Source organism: Anomaloglossus baeobatrachus, chromosome 1 (assembly GCF_048569485.1).
Source record: "Anomaloglossus baeobatrachus isolate aAnoBae1 chromosome 1, aAnoBae1.hap1, whole genome shotgun sequence".
NCBI lineage: Eukaryota > Metazoa > Chordata > Amphibia > Anura > Aromobatidae > Anomaloglossus > Anomaloglossus baeobatrachus.
In genome coordinates this window covers 969,880,906-969,902,709 of record NC_134353.1, presented here as the reverse complement: position 1 = coordinate 969,902,709, position 21,804 = coordinate 969,880,906, and the positions used below count along the sequence as shown (strand labels likewise).

The following is a 21,804-nucleotide window of genomic DNA, read 5'->3' as shown; positions in this document are numbered from 1 at the left end:
GTCCCTTTATGTGGCAATAACTCTGCAGTGTTTCATTGTGTCATTCATATCCCAGTGATTTTGTGACTGTTTTTTGTGAAATTTATATTTTATGATAATCGTAAATTTAGGTTGATATGTTTTGTGTTTATAAAAAAAATTCAGAAATTTCACAAAAAGTTCTAAAAATTAGTAATTTTCAAACTTTGATTAGATCTCTTTATGTAATCCAGATAGCGACATCGCACAAAAATGTGTAAAATGTTTTTTTTATTTATTAGCATGTTAGCAGATTTAAACTTGAAGCAATAGTGTTTTCATTTTTGCAAGTAAATTTCCAAAAATTATTTTTTTGTAGGGACCTATTCAGGTTTAAAGTGCCTTTGGGGACCTACAGTGGGGAATAAAAGTGTTTAGTCAACCCCCAATTGTGCAAGTTCTCCCCCTTATAAAGATGAGAGGCCTGTAATTGACATCAGAGGTGACCACAACTATGAGAGACAAAATGAGAAAACAAATCCAGAAAATCATCTCCAGATCGATCAGTGGTCTTCTATGTCTTCCATTTTCTTATTATTGCTCTCACAGTTGACTTCATCACACCAAGCTGCTTGCCTATTGCAGATTCAGTCTTCCCAGCCTGGTGCAGGGCTACAATTTTGTTTCTGGTGTCAATCGACAGCTCTTTGGTCTTCACCATAGTGGAGTTTGGTGTGTGACTGAGGCTGTGGACAGGTGTCTTTTATACTGATAAAGTCAAACAGGAGCCATTACTACAGGTAATGAGTGGAGGACAGAGGAGCCTCTTACAGAAGAAGTTACAGGTCTGTGAGAGACAGAAATCCTGCATGTTTTTAGGTGACAAAATACTTATTTTCCACCATAATTTGAAAAAAAAAATCTTCGAAATCAGAGGCGGTGATTTCCTGGATTTTCTCATTTTGTCTCTCATAGTTGTGGTCACCTCTGATGTCACTTACAGGACGAGCTCGTCTTTATAATGGGGAGAACTTGCATAATTGGTGGCAGACTAAATACTTTTTTTTCCAACTGTATATATTGGAAAACCCCAAGAAGTGATACCATTTCACAAACAGCATCCCTCATCATATTCAAAACTGTTATCAAATAGTTCACTGTTCAGATGCTTTTCAATAATTAATGTAAAGTGGCATAACAAAAATGGAAAATGCTATTGTTACAGGTGTGCCAAGCTTGAAAGACAGTGCTGTGGTGTCCGGCTATAGAAGGTCGCAGCATTTGGCTACACAAACTGCTCCCTTATATTCGGTTCTTCCTGTTGTGGTGTAATGGTATCCTAGGCATCTTCTCTGATGAGGTTAATCCCTTTCCTTTTAGGACCCTGCAGATATCTTCACCTTTTAGCTGTTAATCATCACTTCCCCTGGTGTTCTTAAATACTCCCATTTCCTCCCGGCGTTTGCCGGTGATAGCGTTATTTTCCTACACATGCCTTGGATGCAAGCAGTCATCTTGTATCCGTCTGAAATAACATGGTTGTTTGTTTCTGTACCTCTCCCAGAGTCCTCCTGGAGATAAGTTGTTCTTATACTTTCCCTGTTTGTGCTCTCTGTGTGTTCTTTAGAAATTAGTGGGCTTGACTAAGCACTCATCCCATCTGTTCCCTACCGAGGGGCCCAGCACAGGTTCTGACAGGGACAAGTATCCTACTTGGCGCATGGGAACTTATTTAGAGTGGTCACGGCAGCCAGGGGCCAGAGGAAGGTTTGGCCAGGGGTCACCATCTCCCCTTTCCCTAGGCACAGGGTTTCGTCTTCCCTGTCGTCGGACGTGAGGTACTTCCCGATACCTAACCTGACAATTATTTTTACCACTGAAATGTAGCTAACTTCTGAACAGGTCACTATCCGACAAACTCTAAGGTCATTATTGAGCATGAATTGCCATGGCAACCATCAGGACCACACGGTCATGATCTCATTATGCCATATGGGTTAAAGAGGAAGCCCCAGGGTCTTTTAACCATCTAGATGCCATAGTCACTAATGACACCAGCACCTAAGAGGTTAAACTACCGTGGTTGATGTGGGCTCAGAGAAGAGCCAGAGGCAGGGACAGTAGGAAAGAGATGGATACTGAGGCTGGGGGCTGCAGGGGCAGAAAGAGGAGGGTGAGAGGGTCAGAGTGGATTGCAGAGGAGAGAGGACAGTGAGGGGGCGATGGTGGGGCTGCGGGTTGGGAACAGTGGGACGCCAGGGCAGTACAGCTGGTGAAAGGAGGCAGAGAGATAAGAAGATATTGAAACCCAGTGGGACATGCTCCCATGCATTCACACACCTCTGTAAGTGTGCTTACAGAGGACGACAACCGGTGCGGTGATATGATGTCACCATCGCGACATGCGCACCCCGCTCACACCAGTGCGCTCCACGGAGGTAGGGCACTTTGAAGTGTCAAGCGCCTTTAGTGATAATAAGATCACTAAAGACGCCCCCAACAAAGGGATTTCTGATCCTCGGGCGTCTGTGTCATACAGGACGGCTCCTCCGGGGAGAGACTGTTTGTATTCTCTGACCAAAAGATGGGGATTATGGGCCCAGGACTCTTAATAAATAAGAATTATCTAGAAATGTCTCATAAATTAAGCTTTACAAACCGGAGAGTCCGGGACAAGGAAGTTTTCTGGGATCATCTACTTCATTGACATTTTTAACACCAAGCTCCTATATACTCTATGCTACAGTCTATTATTACACACAAAACATTAAATGTAAATTATCACGCCCCGTCCTGACATTAATTCTCCTTTCACATGGCCGTATGAGGTGTGGGTTTTTTGTGGGACAAGATGTACTTTTCAATTAATCCATTAAATCTACCATATAGTGTATTGGAATACAGGAAAAAAATTCCAAGTGTGTTGAAATTGAAAATAAAAAAACAATTTCAAATTTTTTTTTCATTTTTTATTTAGCATCTTAACTATATGGTAAAACTTTTTTTTTTTTTTTATTTAAGTGGCAAAAAAATTCTGAAATTTATAAAAAAAATAAATTAAAATAAAATGTTGCTTTTATTGTATTTTACGAGCCTGGTCATGTTTTCATTTTCAGGATCTGGGGCTGTGTTAGGGTTTATTGTTTGTGATCTAAGCTGACGTTTTTACGGATACCAGATTGGGACACATATGATGTTTTGATCGACTCTTATTGCAATGTTGTGGAGGCCAAAAAAGTAATTCTGGCATTTCAATTTTTTTTTTCTCATGACACCATTTACCAATCAGAGTAATTTATTTTATATTTAGAAAAATCAGGATTAAAAAAAAAAAAAAAAAAAAAAAAAAGAGAGCAGAAGTCACTCAAAAAAAAAATAGTTTGTCCATATATAAATCACATGTGCGGGTTCATAAAATATATACCAGGATACACAAATACATAAAGGGTCCACGCAAGATATAGAAAAAAAAACCAAAACAAAATAAGTAACACAGCAATAGCATGTGCAATACCGAAGTGATCCACAAGATGGCAGTGGTATATACAAGAAAAAAAGTTGTGTATAAAGACTGAAAAAAAATTATATATACATGGAGATCAATTGTCAGATGCGCAAATAAAAAAACGCATGGATGACACATTCCGGCGTCCCTGCTGGAAGTAGGAGGCAGGACAGTGTGGGGACGCCAGCGCTGCATTATAATACCCTCCTACGACCCCTCTTTTTCACGCCTGAAAATTATCTCTTCAAGGAAAGACAGAAAATTATAATCTTGGAGCATTAAAATTCTCTTTGACCTCCCATGACCTCTCCTCAGGCCCAAAACTCCTTCAATCCTCCAGAAAAAGGGTTTTACCTTCCACCTTTCTCAGGCCTCTGCCACACTTCCGCAAAAAACACGTGCGTGTCTCACGTTTCGTTTTTCGGGACCGTGTTCCATTTTTTTATGTCCGTTTCACCGGTACGTATGGCATCCATGTGATGGCGTATGCTTGCCGTGTGTGCGTATGGAATGTCCGTGTATGTGTGAGATACGTACGCGTCATGTCCGCGTGCTATCCGTTTGAAATGATCCATTTTTCATTAAAAATGACGTAGAAAAATCATCATCATGAGATACTGGTGTGTCTAATTTGATCTAATTGAACTGCAGGATTGGTAACGTGTACGTGTTTTTTTGATTAAAAACGCACACGGACGGCATGGGTAGCACACGGACATGCTACATGTCACGTATGTGCAGGCACAGACCCATTGACTTTAGCGGGTCCGTGCCTGCGTGAAGCCGGAGAAAAACTGACATGTTGTGCGTGAGGAAAAACGCACACACATACAAACGAAACGGACACACGTTCTGTGTGGTTTTACGCGTGTGTGCCTGTTACCATAGGGTAACATTGGTGTACGTGTCTCCATGCCGCCGGTACGTGCAAAAACGTACCAAACACGTACCGGCGGCACGGATGTGTGTTGGAGGCCTCAGGGCCAGGATGTTTCTTACTTAAAAACCGTCTGAGCTGACTGGTGAAGGCAATGTACCAGGATCCTTGAAGTAGTGACTCAGTACAACAGGCTTGAGGAGAAACAAGTGAATCAAATTGGGGATACGTAGTGTTCCCAGAAGCTTCAGCTTCTAGGACACGGCATTAATCTGCTGGAGGACCTCAAAGGGACCAATACAGCAGGACCCAACTTGTAGAACAGCATTTTGAGACAGACATATCTGGAAGAGAGCCATACCTTCAGGCTGGGGCGAAGGAGGATCCAGGTGTCTCTTATCCACATGCTTTTTCATCCGTACAGAGGACTGCTCTAGAGAGGTCTTGATCTCTGCCGAGATTTTGGAGAAACTCTTGATGATAGCATCAGCCTCTGGGTCACCAGAGGTGATAGACACAGGGAAGGGCATATTGGGCTGCTGTCTGTATAGACTGTAGAATGGGGAGTTAGTGTGCGTTGACGAAGTGCAGCAGGAAATTAGTCAAGATTTGGTAGATCCGCCACACTCGTTGGACTGAGGATGGTAGGCTGACGAGAAGGCCAAGGTGACATCCAGCAGCTTGCCGGGGGGAATCAAGAATGTGGATGTGACCTGGAAGCGTCTATGAGACACAATGTGGAGGGGTAGACCGGGCAGGCGAAATACATGCTGGACAAAGTGCTCCAAAGGAAGTCTGGACAAAGGAGTGAAATGGGCCACTTTTCAGGATCTGTCCAATACTACCCGAGTACAGCAGCACACGAGATCAGTAATCAGAGTAAAAAAAATCATGTCCCACGGTGAAGACAGACGAAGTGAAAAAGATTAAAGAAAGTTAACTAAAATGTGTAAAAAAAGTTTTGTTTTTAAACAGAAAAAAAAAATACAAAAAATGTCACCTTACTTATTTCGTATGGAAAATAACATAAAATAAATATTGAAATTGTCTCTCCAGGAAGGAGACCAACTCTAGCACCACCTATTGGAAGTAGCGATCCTAAAAGTCAAAAGTGGCTTTTTAAACAAGCCTTGACTTGGATTTAAACCAGATCAGAACCCCAATTTGCACACACGATGTTTCGTGGTGATTGCCCCTTGTCAGTGCAAAGTATGAGACTGATCTGGCTTATGAGAAGCTATAGTGGGGACCAAGGGGAAGACTATTATCTTTACAGAGACCTGACAAACCAGTGTGGCTGCCAGCGAGGAGTAAATACATAAAAACACGGCAAAAATGGAAAGTTTTACTGACACAAAAAAGTAAATAAAAAGCCATCACGCAAAAAAACAAGTCCTAATATGACTCAGAGAAAAAATAAAGCTATAGATAAAAAGTACCACATTTTTGTAAAAATAAAGAATGTGTAAATGTAGCAAAGCATAAAAAAGCGATATAAATCTGGTATCACCGTAACCGTACTGACCCGAAAAATAGATCGGTGTTATCACTTTTACCACGCAAAAAAAAAAAAGTGAATTGCTGTTTTTTATTTATCCTTCATCTGAAAAATCTGTATAAAAAGCGACCACAAAATGTTGTTTCCCAAAATGGTACCGAAAAAGAAATCAACTCGTCTCACAAAAAATAAGCCCATATACAGCCCTCGTCACCGAAAAATAAAAATATTACAACTATCAGAATATTGCAATGGAAAAACTATATAAAATAAAAAGCAGTTTTACTGTGTGATAAAAACACAACATAAAAAATTATATCGATCTGGTATTGCTGTAATTGCACTGACCCTCAGAATAAATCCGTCCTATCCCTAATACCGCACGGTGAATGACGCACAAATAAAAATAAGAGCTATTCCTGAACTGCCGTCTAATTCTTCATTCTGCCTCCCAAAAATCAGAATAAGGCTCGCCTGACATTTATCCTGCGCTCTCCACTGAGCACTTACATTGAGGTTTCAGTGTAAATCCCAAAAACACAGTTCAGACAAAACCCCCATTGGAGCCACCCACTATAATGAGGAAGATGGAGACACTGTTCTGGGAATGTCTCATAATTTAAGGGGTCTTTTAAGAGCACAAATGTGGATGACCACAGTTCTGTGCACACCTAAAAAGATGGACGCCAGCAAAATAGACGCCAAATGGAATTCAAAGTGTCTCTATCTGCGTCGTGAGAGTGAGGGGTTCCATCGCGGGTTTTGTCTAAATCACATTTTGGGGGATTTACATGAAACCCTCGATGTAAGTGCTCAACGCAGAACACAAGAATGTGACCCCAGCCTCATACTGAAAGAGATAAAAAAATATATATCCAAAAATGTTACCAATAAAACCCCTAACTTATCCCACACAATCCCAGCCCCCACTCAGGTCTGTCATCTGTCACTGGATATATTGGGGGGTCCCATGTTACTAGGAAATGCCCCCTCCTTCTAAGTCCCCCTGTGGCTAAACCGCACTAAGCGTCCATGTGTGTGGCATTATTGTAGTGGGGAGAGAGCACTTAATTTATGGGTGCATGTCTCCAGAATCAGAAGCTGGGCACAATGTATGAGACGTTAAAATATATGGGGGCACAATGTATGGGGCACTATAATATGTGGGGGCACAATGTATGGGGTGCTAAAATATATGGGGGCAGAATGTATGGTGGAGCTCCAATATATGGGGGCACAATGTATGAACACTAAGCTGGCATATTTGTAGTTCTCCAGAAAAAGAAAGTGGCATGGGTGCTTCAAAATAGTGGCTGCAGCCATACATAAATTGTTTGAGAGGTACAATTTCTACAATGGGGTCACTTTTGGGGGTTTCTTCTCTTCTGGCACCTCAGGGGCTCTGCTACCGTTGACCGTAAACTATTCCAGCAAAATTTGTACTCCAAAAATTAAACAGCTCAGCCCGGTCATGCAGCCAAAAAGTAGTTTCTGATGATATACAGGGCAATAAATTGTGGGGCCAATTTTCACCTGTCAACCCTTGTGTAACCGAAAAATTTGCAGCTCATAAAAAAATTACATTTTTACCACTGAAATGTTCTACTTTCACATCCCAATGTTATAGAATTCTGTGAGGCCCTTGAGGATCACAAAACTCATTGCACCCTTAGATGAATTCCTTACATTGTGATGTTTCCACTATGGGATCACTTGTGGGGTTTCTACATTTTTAGCCCCTCAGGGGCTCTGAAAACGCAACATGGTGTCTAAATTTGTGTTCCAAAAATGAAATAACACTGTTCGCTTTTTGAGCCCCGCCACGTGCCCGAACATTAGTATTTGACCATGTGCTCAATAGAAATTGCGTAAAAAATTATGGGGTTCATTTTCTACTATTATCCAATGTCAGAATTACAAATTTTGGGTTAAAAATATTTTAGCAGAAACATTTGTGTGAAAAAATGAACACTTTCAATATGTCAACTTAACATTATTAAATTCTGTGAAGTACCTGTGGGTTCAAAATGTTCACTGTACCCCTGGTTAAAATCCTTGATGCATTTAGTTTCCAAAATGGGGTCACTTGTGGGGGGTTTCTGCTGTTTAGGTACTTTAGGGGCTCTGCAAATGCAATATGGTGCCAAAAATCTATTTCAGCCAAATTTATGTTCCAAAATTCAAATGATGGCCCTTCCGTTCCGAGCCCGGCCGCGTGTCCAAACAGAGGTTTCTGTCCAGATGTAGGGTATCAGTGCGCTCAGAAGAAAGTGGATAACAAATTTTGGGGTCCGTTTTGTTGTGTTATTTCATGTAAAAGTGAATACATTGGAGCTGCCGTATTTTTCGGACTATAAGACGCACTTTGTTCCCCCCCAAATGTTGGGGGAAAGTGGGGTGTGCGTCTTATAGTCTGAATGTAAGGCTGCGGGGGGAATGAGGGTGCTGTGGTGGAGCGGGTCATCGGGGGCATGAGCAGGCTGCAGCAGCCTACCATGACCATGTGGACCCGCTCATTTCATATGCACACCCATCCTACCGCCCATCATCTCTCAGCGCTGAAGCTGGCGGTGACAGGTAGGCGGGGTGATGGGCGGGGGGTGCGCGCATAGCAAACAGCCACCCCACATGATCACCCCTGGCAACTACAGCCTGGAGTGATCATGTGCGGCTATATTCACTGCCCCCCCGCGCATCATCATCAGTGCGGGGTGCAGTGAATCAGTGTACTCACCGACAACGATCCCTGCAGCATCGCTCGTCCTCCTGTCTGTGCTGGCTGCGGCTATTTGTGGAGTCTAGCGGTGCGCACGTGTCCACACGCAGCCGCGGCCAGCACAGACAGGAGGACATCGCGAAGCTGCAGGGAGCATAGCCGGCTCCACACAGGTAAGCGGCGCTGCTGCCGGCACAGACAGGAGGACGAGTGATGCTGCAGGGAGCATGGCCGTCTCCACACACTCCAGCAGTGCTGGTGCCGGCACTGACAGGAGGACGAGCGATGCTGCAGGGAGTGAGGTAAGGTGAGTATTAATGTTTTTTTTTCTGTGTGCCACAGAATGTGGCCATATAGCAGGATAGGGGTATATAGCAGGATGACGGCATATACCAGGATGGGGGTATATTATGAGCAGGATGGGAGTATATAGCAGGGTGGGGGTATATAGCAGGATGGGGATATATAGCAGGGTGGGGGTATATAGCAGGATGGGAGCACATACCAGGATGGGAGTATATAGCAGGATGGGGTTTTATAGCAAGATGGGAGCACATGCCAGGATGGAGGTATATAGGAGGATGGGGGTATATAGCAGGATGCGGCCATACACCAAGATGGGGTATATAGCAGGATGCGGCCATATGCCAGGATGGAGTATATAACAGGATGGGAGCACATACCAGGATGGCAGTATATACCAGGATGGGTGTACATAGCAGAATGTGGGCTATACCAGGATGAGGGACAAGGCAGGAGGATCATTACCAGGATGGGGTACGTGAGTTAGAGAATTTGGGGACATTACCCCCATAACAGTGTCAGCAGCAGATCCTCGCCCCATAACAGTGTGTCATGACCACATTTTTTGCTTAAAATTTTATTTTCCTATTTTCCTCCTCTAAAACCAGGGTGCGTCTTACAGTCCGAAAAATACGGTAAACAACATTTTTAGGTAAAATGTAATTTATTTTTTTATTCCACTTTGCATTCATTCCTGTGAAGCACTTGATGGGTTAAATAAACTTCTTGGATGTGGTTTTGGGCACTTTGAGGGGTACATTTTTTAGAATGGGGTCGTTTTTGTGCATTTTCTGTCACCTAGGCTTCTCAAAGTCACTTCAAATGTGATGTGGTAGATAAAGAAAATGTTTTTTTAAATTTTGTTGGAAAAATGAAAAATTTCTGAAACTTTTAACCCTTCCAACATCCTAAAAAAAAAAATTTCAAAAATTGCGCTGATGAAAAGTGACATGTGGGAAATGTTATTTAGTGACTATTTTGTGTGACAGAACTCTCTGGTTTAAGGGCATGAAAATGCAATCTCAGCCTAAGGCTCTGTGCGCACTAGACCTTTTTACCCGCGGATTTGCCGCTGAAATTTCTTGAGAAATGTCTGCAATCTTTGTGCAGACATTTCCCAGCAAATTCTATGAAAAAAAAAAAATAGCTGTGCGCACTGTGCGGATTTTTCTCAAGAAATTTCCTTGAGAAGAATTTCTCGAGAAAATGAACATGTCCATTATTTCCGCAGGTACCCTGCGGATTTCGGCAGTACAGCCTACAAAATCCGCAGGGAACCACCCGCGGGAAAATCGCGGCAAAATCGCGGCTATTCCGCGGCAAATCCGCATGCGGATTTGGTGCGGATTTTTTCCGGAGGTCCGGAAATCTTTCACTCCCAGAAGTTTCTCAAGAAATTTTCTTGAGAAACCTCATATTTCTAGTGCGCACATAGCCTTAGGGGTGCACATCTTAGGATTCACCCCCAGGCGGGTCATGGCAGTGATGGGGGCGATTCGGGAAGAGAAATGCAGAATTAATTGGCGGTAGTAATTGGGAAAGGCCATGAACCATTGAATGGCCTTCACTCTATCAGAACGAGGCCACTTCAGGACTGCTGACCCCTTCTCTGGATCCATTTTCAATCTGGTGTCAGAGACCATGTAGATTCTCCCTCGGCCTCTGAAGGATCTGGGGAACATTTCTCTTTCTCCTGTTTGTTGGTAGGTCGGCAGAAAACACCAGAATGTCGTTCAGGTACACGACAACACACGAGTAGAAAAGATCCCTGAAGATATAGTTTACAAATTCATAGAAGACCGCGGTAGAAATGCTGAGACCAAAAGGCATTATTAGATACTCGTAGTGGCTGTCTCGGGTATTAGAGGCCGTCTTCCATTCGTTCCCTTACCGTATATGGACAAGATTATATGCATCCCATAGGTCGAGCTTAGCGAATGCAGCTGAACATTTCCAGTATGACCGGCAGTGGATATTTATCCTTGACTATAATTTGATTGAGACCTCTATAGTCTTGACAGACCTTTATAATCTATATATACTGTAGGTAGAGGAAAACATTTTTTTTCTTTACGAAGAAGAATCCTACCAGGGCGGTGAGGCCGATGTCTGGATAAATCCTCTTGCCAGATTCTCATTGAGGTACTCGGACATGGCTTGGGTGTCCATCTGGGACAGAGGGTAGATTCGACCACGAGGACGTGAGGAACCCAGGACTAAGTGGATAGGGCACTCATATGGCCTATGTGGGCAGTGTGTCTCGGCCTACTTCTTGTCGAAAACATCCATGTAAAACTACAAAACGAGTGGCAAATCCAGAAGATTTGATGGTGACACTGGTGGTCAAGCAGGACGGACAAATGAGACATTCTTTGTGACAGGACTGACCCCATCTGAGCGCCTCACTGGATCCCAGGCTTAAAACAGGCTCATTCATAGAGAGCCACGGCAGTGGCAGTGGATGTGACAGACCTGGAAGCACGTAACAGCCAATCTTCTCAGAGTGCAGCATTCCCACTCAATACCCCACTTAGTGACAAACTGTACAGCCTCAGTCAAAGGTTTTCTATGCACGGACGACACTGCTAGGGGAAGTCGCTGGATGGGGATTACAGCCTGTTGCACGAAATTATCTGTGGAATCGAAGAGGCCGACTCCATGAACCGGATGTTGCCATGGGATATGGATACAGAGACATGGGCAGAAAAGACTTGCTCTCACCCACTCTCATGCCCTCCTTATGGACCCTAGGCTTGGGAGTTTCCCGACTTCACAGGACAGAAACAGATGTGGTGTTTAGGACTTCCAGAGTAGAAGCATCCTAACAGTCTCTGGTGTGGGGGGGGGGGGGGGTAGGCTGGTGCAGCAGGGACAGAGAGAACGGATGGAACAGCAGGGTGAAAACTCTATATTTAGAGTTAGATATTTAGCTAATGTATTGATCAATTCATTACTGCCCCATAACCACTTCACAGTAATCTCTTATTTATCGGGTCCCTAATCAAATGTTACCTCTGTATGCGGTTGAAACCTGCTTGTGTTTATTTGTCCCTAACCAAATGTTACCGCTATGTGCAGTTGGAACCTGCTAGTGTATGGGAAGCCAGGTCCCTGGCTATATAGGAAATTGAATAAACATGGCTAAAGGGCTAGCACCATATTCACATTTGCAATGGTGTTCCAGCAGTCTTTTTGATTGTTATGCAGTTTTTTCTGTCTGAGAACCCAGTCCCACCCTTTAGCCATGTTTATTCAGTTTCCTATATAGCCAGGTCCCTTGCTTCCCATACACAAGCAGGTTTCAACCACACAGAGGTAACATTTGGTTAGGGACCCCATAAATAAGAGATTACTGTGAATTGGTTATGGTGCAATAATGAATTGATCAATACATTAGCTAAACATCTCTTTTTTCTAATAATCCTCAGTAGTTATGCAATGTTACATTTTTCAATTTTTCATATGGCTAATTGTGTTTTTAATTTCTTTATGTATCATAGGGCAGTTATGCTTGTTCATTTTTCTCTGAATTTGGTGTGCGGCTTTCACTTTATATAGAAATAGAATATAGGGCCTGAGCTCTACAGGGAGAGGCTAGTACCCGTTTTTTGTGGAACCTACAGTACTGCTGTATATTGCTGCTACTGTATATTTATCTACAGACATCAAGCGAGTTACTGCGTTTTTCTTGAATATTCATTTCCAGGTATTGTTTCTCTAATAGATCTTTTTCAATTTCACATTATGACGTGATGAATTGATGGAGCTTTTAAATATATTTATTAAAGTATAGACGTTTTATATTGGTTTACGGTGATATAATGTTTTTTATTTTCTAAATCCACCTTTAGCTTTCGGCACTGCCTGACTCATTCTGAGTTCATCAGATTTTAACATGTCTCAACTGCAATCTAATCCCAGGTCTGATCTACACGTTCCCAATGTTGGTGCATATTGGTCAGCTCACTTGGGTATGTATACAGCTTTTCCTTCAACTCTACCCACAAATGTTCTATTGCATAGAATCATAGAACGGTAGTCTTGGAAGGGACCTCAAGGGCCATCGGGTCCAACCCCCTGCGACTGCAGGCTTTCCTAATTCCTCCCAGCTATATGTTTATATAGTTTCCACTTGAAGATTTCCATTGATGGAGAGCTCACCACCTCCCGTGGTCGCCTGTTCCACTCCCTGACTGCCCTCACTACCTCCTGTGGTCGCCTGTTCCACTCCCTGACTGCCCTCACTGTCAGAAAGTTTTTTCCTAATGTCTAATCTGAATCTCCTTCCTTTACGTTTCATCCCATTGCTTCTTGTACTTCCTTGTGCTAATGAGAATAGGGTGGTTTCCTCTGCACTGTGACTGCCTTTCAGATATTTGTAGACAGCTATTCAGTTTCCTCTCAGCCTTCTCTTTTTCAAACTAAACATCCCTAGTTCTTTTAGCCGTTCTTCATATGACATGGTTTGCAGACCTTCTACCATCTTGGTTGCTCTTCTATGGACTTGCTCCAATATATTGATGTCTTTCTTGAATTGGGGCGCCCAGAACTGTACCCAGTATTCCAGGTGGGGTCTGACTATGGCAGAGTATGGGGGGATAATTACCTCTCAATCTAGATTCATGCTGTTCTTGATACATCCCAGAATTTTGTTGGCTTTTTTTTAGCTGCAGCTCCGCACTGTTGGCTCATGTTGAATTTGGGATCCACAATTATGCCCAAGTCCTTATCACCTAGTTCTATTCCTCCCATACTATATATGGTTTTTACATTTCTTTTACCCAGATGTAGGACTTTGCAATAGTCCCTGTTATAAACCATTCTGTTCTCCTCAGCCCATTGTTCAAGTGTGTCTAGATCTTTTTGAATAGGTTCTCTTTTTGAATAGGTTCTCTTTCCTCTCTAGTGTTGGCTACTCCTATCTTAGTATCATCCCCTCCTAACCACCGACTGTAAAAAATATGTTGGCTCTGCACAAAGTCCAGCAATCGACGTATATTTAGTCGACCGTCCTGAACCGGTTAAGGGACTTGAACTTGTAATAATCAGATTGCTTTTAGTATATATGCACTATATACACTTTATTGTTGTATGTAGCAAAAATCACTGTCTCTTCTGAACGCCAGCTACGGGCTGATTTTCATAGGAGAACCATTATGACAGACATGGGGGTCTTTAGCAGATCTCCAGCTGTCATGACAACTCATCGGCACTCCACGTGCATTTCACGGGCGCATAGATGAGCATACAGAATGGCGCTATCCACCTGCCGGCCATATTAAATGCCAGTGTCAAAGACTGACATTAATATTTAGCAGGTTAACTGTTGCGGATGGAGCATCACTCTACCTGCGGCTATGCCTGAATATCACAACCATCATCTGCCGGCAAAGATGCAGGCTCGGCTTTGTGATCAAAATGAGGGAGAGTCATATGTACGTCATACGTCTGTAAGGAGTGAAACATATAAAATAAAGTAACTACAAAAATATGAATCAATATCTCATTTTAATTAGTAAAAAAATAGAAACTGTACAGTTCATTTAAAGTCGTTTTAAAAATATTTTGAAAACCGTTCTCACGTTAGTATCATATTTTCCTATTGACACGGTTTCTTCTGGTGTTAAAAAGACTTTGCTTCTTGCACTAGTGTTCGAAAAGTCTGTTTTTCTGACGACATCGTCATCTTTCCCAAGTATGGTTTTCTTTTGCGCACCTCCAATGTAGTTTGCATTTTTAAAACTTTTCTTGAACCTGTGGGGATCCAAGTAATGAACGCTCCCTGTAGGTCTCATACATATATATTCTAGAAGGCTTATAAATTTCAGCATTGAATTTTGGGCATCAGGCTGGTCTTACACTGCACTCAGTCAAGTTGCAGCTTCTTGAAAACTCCACGTGTTGATGGTATAAATTGAGTGTCGATGTTGAGGTTTTTTTGACAGTAAAATAATTAATATTCAACTGGTTGTCCAACTTAATTTTTCTGCATCATAAATATCCAGAACCCTTCAGAAAGCCTTCGAAAGCACTGAATTTAGTCAGTCAGTGGAATGCCTCATATTTCAATAATAAAGAGAAAGTAGAAACAAATATCTTAGGTTTCGATGAGGCTTGATTTTAGAAGTTGATTTGCATGTGCCAACCGTCCAAATTATAAATACCTGAAGTTAATTGTAATTAGGAGCAATGGAGGACACTATTGCGTATAAGCTAGAATGTAGAGCAGTTGCTTTCAAAGTAATGTTACGGGAGTAATTCAGATAAATCTAATATGGCCAGAATGCTGGGCTCTTACCATGTACTTAACTAGAACCTGTCATCAGGTCATAGAGGAGCATATATACTGATTTCATACATACACTCTGTGAAGAAATCTACAGCCTGTTTTTTTTAAAAAAAAAATAAATCATCATTAGAAGTTTTGGTTTCCGTACTTTGAAGCGGGACTTTAGTGAGTGTCTTCGGCTCTGCCACAGCCCCTCCGCCGTCCTGTGATACCAATGTGATATGACTGAAAGAATGAGTGTGATTAGATAGGAATCCTAATCAAAAGATAGTGATCACAGGTATTATTTGATCCATCCAAAATTCAGTATCAAAGAGATGTCCTCTGGTTGACCCTATTTCACCATGACCAAAGCGTACGTGTTAGCAGATCTTGAACAAACCACGATTATGAGAAAGTAACGTTTACAGTTCAACAGTCAGGAAACTCGTGGTTAGTTGACAACAGATGTAAGGAAACTGGCATGTAAAATTTACGGCTTATTGCAATATCTCCAGGAAACTGTGGCCAGCCAGTGGTCAACTGGCAAAATGTGTAGGAAGCTACTGGTGCCCACAGCAGCTTGTGGTCAAGTTACATGAACATGACTCAGCTGTCACATGCTGGTCCCCAATTCACCACTCAGTGCACACGACGTACAAAGTTTCCTATAAAAACACCGGACTCGCTTAATGAGAGGGGGACATTTCCAGGACGCTCAAGTGGACACACTGTTCCTGTGATGCAGATGCCATGTTGTTTCCTTCTCACTAATCGAGTCCCTCCAATGAGAAAGGTGTGCTACAACATACGGTAATGTTGATGCATATTTCTGTTATTGTATAAGATTCTATGACTATAAAGTAGTTCTAATGCCCATGTACCATTGATTATTCATGTGCTTTTAAAATAAATAATATCTTGCTATAAAGAATCTTAGTATTCGTGCCTGATTAGGATATCAGTGAGCGCTTCGTAAGTACGGGCTCAGTCCCATTTTAGGAGAATTTAGCAAGACATGCCCCTATCTTCTTCCTTATTTAAATTTCTCACCAGCATAGTCCTAGTCGCGGGCAGCGCTTGCGCAGATTGATCTCCCACCAGTGTTCAGGAAAATAGTACTGGTGCCGGCACATGCACAGATTTAGATCTCAGGTCAATGACACTACCAGAACTTACCATGAGATTAATCTGCGTAAGTGCCACCTGCGGCTAAGACGGCGCTAGCACGAAATTAAAATAAGAGGATAAAAACACAAGAGGAACTGGAGGGGGCATGGAAGAGGCAAAGACCCTACCCACAGCCCTGCCCTACAGTTCCGCCCCAATACACAGAGACAAAAACTTCTATTGATATAAAAAAACAACAACAGTCTGCAGATTTCTTCACAGAAGGTATGTATGAGATCAGAATCACAGCGCCATTATTGGCATTCCTGTAGTTTACTATTTGTAACCCTGATGACGGGTTCTCTTTAAACATCATAGAAATATATGATGCTGTGATTTCTGCTAATATCTGTCAGGATCATCATAAATTTATCCTGCAGTAAACTCACTGATAATGAAAAAGCCTTTTTGTTTCTACGTTTGGTAAATATAATTTGGGTGTTTGGCAGATACCATCTTAACCTTGGCCTAGTTGCGTGTAGCACTTGATTACTGTGAGGTATAAATCAATCAGCAGCCAGTCTTAAATACCGTGACATACATCCTATAATTGAATTAACTGTCTGCAGACACAGATTTCCGAATTGAGGTCAAATGGACGCTCTTTTCATCTTTGCTAATCATAGAATGGTAGAGTTGGAAGGGACCTCAAGGGTCATCGGGTCCAACCCCCTGCAAGTGTAGGTTTTCCTAAATCATCCCAGCTATATGTTCATACAGCTTCTACTTGAAGGTTCCATTGATGGAGAGCTCACCACCTCCCGTGGTCGCCTGTTCCACTCTCTGACTGCCCTCACTGTCAGAAAGTTTTTCCTAATGTCTAATCTGAATCTCCTTCCTTTTAGTTTCATCCCATTGCTTCTTGTACTTCCTTGTGCTAATGAGAATAGGGTGGTTTCCTCTGCACTGTGACTTCATTTCAGATATTTGTAGACGGCTATTAAGTCTCCTCTCAGCCTTCTCTTTTTCAAACTAAACATTCCTAATTCATTTAGCCGTTCTTCATATGACATGGTTTGCAGACCTTCTACCATCTTGGTTGCTCTTCTCTGGACTTGCTCCAATATATTGATGTCTTTCTTGAATTGGGGTGCCCAGAACTGTACATAGTATTCCAGGTGGGGTCTGACTAGAGCAGAGTATAGGGAATAATCACCTCTCTTGATCTAGATTCAATGCTTGTCTTGATACATCCCAGAATTTTGTTGGCCTTTTTAGATGCAGCTCCACACTGTTGGCTCATGTTGAATCTGGGATCCACTATTATGCCCAAGTCCTTTTCCCCGGTGCAATCACCTAGTTCTATTGCTCCCATACTGTATATGATGGTTTTTGAAAAAAAATAACACCAGCTCACCCACTTGGAGTTCCATAAGAATCTGACCGGTGCACGGACATCAGCAGGACCCACTGAAGTGTGAATATGAAGAAAGGAATTTCCAGCATCCAGGTTCCAGATTATTTTAAAAAACGAATTTCTTTATTCCAAAATGATTAAAAGGTCATTCCATATGTATAAAAACAAGTGGCAATTATCAAACAGGTACGCGTTTCTTAGTCTGAGACTAAGGAGGTGATCCTCCGAAACGCGTACCTGTTTGATAATTGCCACTTGTTTTTATACATATGGAATGACCTTTTAATCATTTTGGAATAAAGAAATTCGTTTTTTAAAATAATCTGGAACCTGGATGCTGGAAATTCCTTTCTTCTGTATATGCTTTTTACATTTCTTTTACCCAAATGTAGGAATTTGCATTTGCCTCTATTAAACACAAAACTATTCTCCTCGGCTCATTGTATTCAAAAGAATCTAGAAACACTCGAACAATCTCTTTCATCTCTAGTGTTGGCTACTCCTCCTATCTTAGTATCATCTGCAAATTTTATAAGTTTCCCAATAATACCATTATCCAAATGATTTATAAAGATATTAAACAGCGTTGGGCCCAGGACAGAGCCTTTCAGCACCCACTTTTAACTTTCCTCAACATTTATGTGCAGTCATTTAGTATTACTCGTTGTCCATGATCATTAAGCCAGTTGTGAATCCATCCAACTGATTTTTTTGTCAATTCCATACTTGATCATTTTTTCAATGAGGATGTCATGTGATACTTTATTGAATGCCTGACTGAAGTCAAGGTATATACTATATCCACAGCATTCCCCTGGCCCAACCATTCAGTGACTTTGTTGTAGAAGAAAATCAGGTTGGTTGCTGAATATCCCCTAAGAAAATGTTAATGTGTACATCAGATTTGTTTCCTAGCATACACACTGAACCTTGTCCAGAAATGTAAGGTGGTTTTAGCCCAATTCTACTAAAAAGAAACCTCTTTTTGTTCGCTTAATGTCTGTGAATATTCTGATGTGTTCAACACTATTTTACTTTTAGAGCATTTTCCATGTTTCAAACAATAATGTTTTTCTATTCATATGAAATTTTGGAGTGTTTTATATTTTTATTTCCTTGTAGAATATCTTCCATAGAAAAAGCATCAAAATGGCATCTCTCTTGTGTGACTTCTCTGATGTTTAACAAGGTTGGATTTATTTGTAAAACATTTCCAACATTCTGGACATGAGTATGGCTTCTCTCCTGTGTGACTTCTGTGATGGCCCCTAAGTCTCGCTTTTGTAATAAAAGACTTTCCACATTCTGGACATGAATATGGCCTTTCTCCTGTGTGAATTCGCTCATGTTTAACAAGATTTGATTTATCTGTAAAGCCCTTTCCACATTCTGAACATGAATACGGCTTCTCCCCAGTGTGACTTCTCTCGTGTCGAACAAGACTTGATTTATTTATAAAACATTTCCCGCATTCTGGACATGAAAATGGCTTCTCTCCTGTGTGACTTCTCTCATGTGTAACAAGATTGGATTTTTGTGCAAAACATTTCCCACATAGTTGACATGAATACTGCTTCTCTCCTGTGTGACTACTCTCATGTCTAACAAGACTTGATTTATCTGTAAAGTGCTTCCCACAAATTGAACATGAAAATGGCTTCTCTCCAGTGTGCATTCTCTCATGTTTAACAAGATGTGATTTATCTGCAAAGCACCTTTCACATAGTGAACAGGAATACGGCTTCTCTCCTGTGTGAATTCTCTCATGTTTAACAAGCTGTGATTTATTTGTAAAACATTTCTCACATTCTGAACATGAATAGGGCTTCTCTCCAGTGTGTATTCTCTTATGTCTAACAAGACTTGATTTATCTGTAAAGCATTTTCCACATAGCAAACATGAAAATGGCTTTTCACCTTTGTGAATTCTTTCATGTATAACAAGACCTGATTTATCAGTGAAGGACTTCCCGCAGAGTGAACAGGAGAATGGTTTCTCTCCTGTATGAATTCTCACATGTATAAGAAGGCTAGATTTATCTCTAAAGCGCTTCCCACATTCTGAACAGGAGTACGGCTTCTCCCCTGTGTAACTGCTTCTTTGTATGAACTGTTTACCACAGCGTTTCACACTTGTACTTGTCATAATCTGAGAATTATCAGGAGTAAGTTCCTCATGATTAGGAGAAATATTTAATAGATCCGTACTGTGGAGTCCTGAATATAAGTTAAGGGTAATGAGGTTTTCTTCAGAGGTGTGCTGTGTGATAATGTCATCTTCTAGTTTATTGTTCAGTGACAAAATGAAGTTTCTCTCACAGAGATTTTCTGAAAAGATGAAAAAAAGATCATGATTTTTTCATAATTACAAAGTAGGCAAGTTTATAAGAGTCTTATTAGGCTGAAACCACACGTGCAGTTTCAACAGGAAGGGGATCCATCTACAACAGAGGTATCAAACACACAGCCCTTGAAGCTTCCTCATGCGGCCCGCAGGACCAGGATGGGCCATTACTACAAGAGGGGGTTTAGGATGAGGCACATTACTAAAAGAGGGGTACCAGGATGTTGGGCATTACTAAAAGTGGAGAACCAGGATGGGCACATTTCTACAAGAAGGGAACCAGGATGGGGGACATTACTATAAGATGGGATCCAGGGCAGGGGACATTACTAGAAGAGGGGGACCAAGGCACGGGCCATTACTACAACAGGGGAAGTAGGATGAGGCACATTACTAAAAGAGGGGGACGAAGATGGGCACATTATAACAAGATGGAAACCAGAATGTAGGAGATTACTATAAGATGGGGCCCGGACAGGGAACATTACTACAAGAGGGGGAGCAGGGTGCGGGACTTCCCTACAAGGTGGGGGACAAGGATGGGGTACACTACAAGATGTGGACCAGAATGGGGCATTGCTAAAAAGGGGGGGGACCAGGATGTGGAACATTACTAAAAAATGATGACATGTATGGGGCACATTATTACAAGAGGGGGACCAGGATACAGGACATTACACAAAAGGGATACCAGGACGGGGCACATTACTACAAAATGGGGACATTACTACAGGACATTAAAGCCATTGGTGATTGGAAGCAGGGCTCGCTGAATGTAACAATCTTACATAAGCCCCGGGATTGCAATTGCTGGAACAGCACTGGTATGGGAGGTGAGTATAAGCTTTTTTATTTCAAGGGGGCAAACAGTGATAACGAGAAGGGGTTGTCCAAGTAGTGAGCAACACCTTTACAACATCTGAAGTTAAAACATAGTTCATTTTTATTTGAAAAAATGAACTTATATAGGAATTGATAACAGCAATACATCTGAAAAAAAGTTAGGATGAGGTAAACAAAAGAGTAGAAAAGTGGTATTAATGAAAAACTGGGGGAGTGTCAATTTTCAGCTAAGTCACCTGACCGTGTAAAAACAGCAAGTTAGAAAGGAAGTGTCTCTTAGAAGCAAAGATGGTCAGAGATCACCAATCTGAACAACTGCGTCTATAACTTGTGGAACAATTTCAAAAAAATGCTCCTCAACGTAAAATTACAAGGCCGTTGACTATCCACTTTCTACAGAGCATACAGCTATGTGCAAAATAATGGCAGTGCGTTTAAAATAACTGGGAAAAGGCTCAATCCTTAAGGCTGCTTTACATGGTACGACCGATTGTGCAATTTCACAAATCGATCGTACCCGCCCCCGTCCTTTTTGCGTCACGGGCAAATCGCTGCCCGTGTCGCACAAAGTCAGTAACCCCCGTCACACATACTTACCTCTCGTGCGACCTCACTGTGGGCGGCGAACGTCCACTTCGTGAAGTGGGAGGGACGTTCGGCGTCACAGCGACGTCACACGGCCGCCGGCCAATAGAAGCGGAGGGGCGGAGATGAGCAGGATGTAAACATCCCGCCCACCTCCTTCCTTCCACATAGAGCCGGCGGCGGCCGCAGGAGGCAGGTGAGCTGCTCATCGTTCCCGGGGTGTCACACAGAGCGGCGTGTGCTACCACGGAAACGATGATCAACTAAATTAAACGATATTATGGAACCTAGCGAGCAGTACACGACTCACGATTTGTGAGCGATACTGAGTCGCTAGGAGGTGTCACACAGGCCGACATCGCCAGCGATGCCGGATGTGC

At 42.1% G+C, this 21,804-nt stretch overlaps 1 protein-coding gene across 1 annotated transcript in view; it reads right to left on the bottom strand.

Annotated features, from left to right (window-relative positions):
* Positions 1-17,982: 17,982 nt before the first annotated feature.
* Positions 17,983-21,804, bottom strand: part of LOC142258017 (uncharacterized) — a 49,796-nt gene continuing 45,974 nt past the window's right edge. The window contains exon 6 of the mRNA XM_075330438.1: positions 17,983-19,980. Coding sequence (XP_075186553.1) covers positions 18,797-19,980 — 1,184 coding nt within the window. The 3' untranslated portion in view covers positions 17,983-18,796. The remainder of the gene's footprint in view (positions 19,981-21,804) is intronic.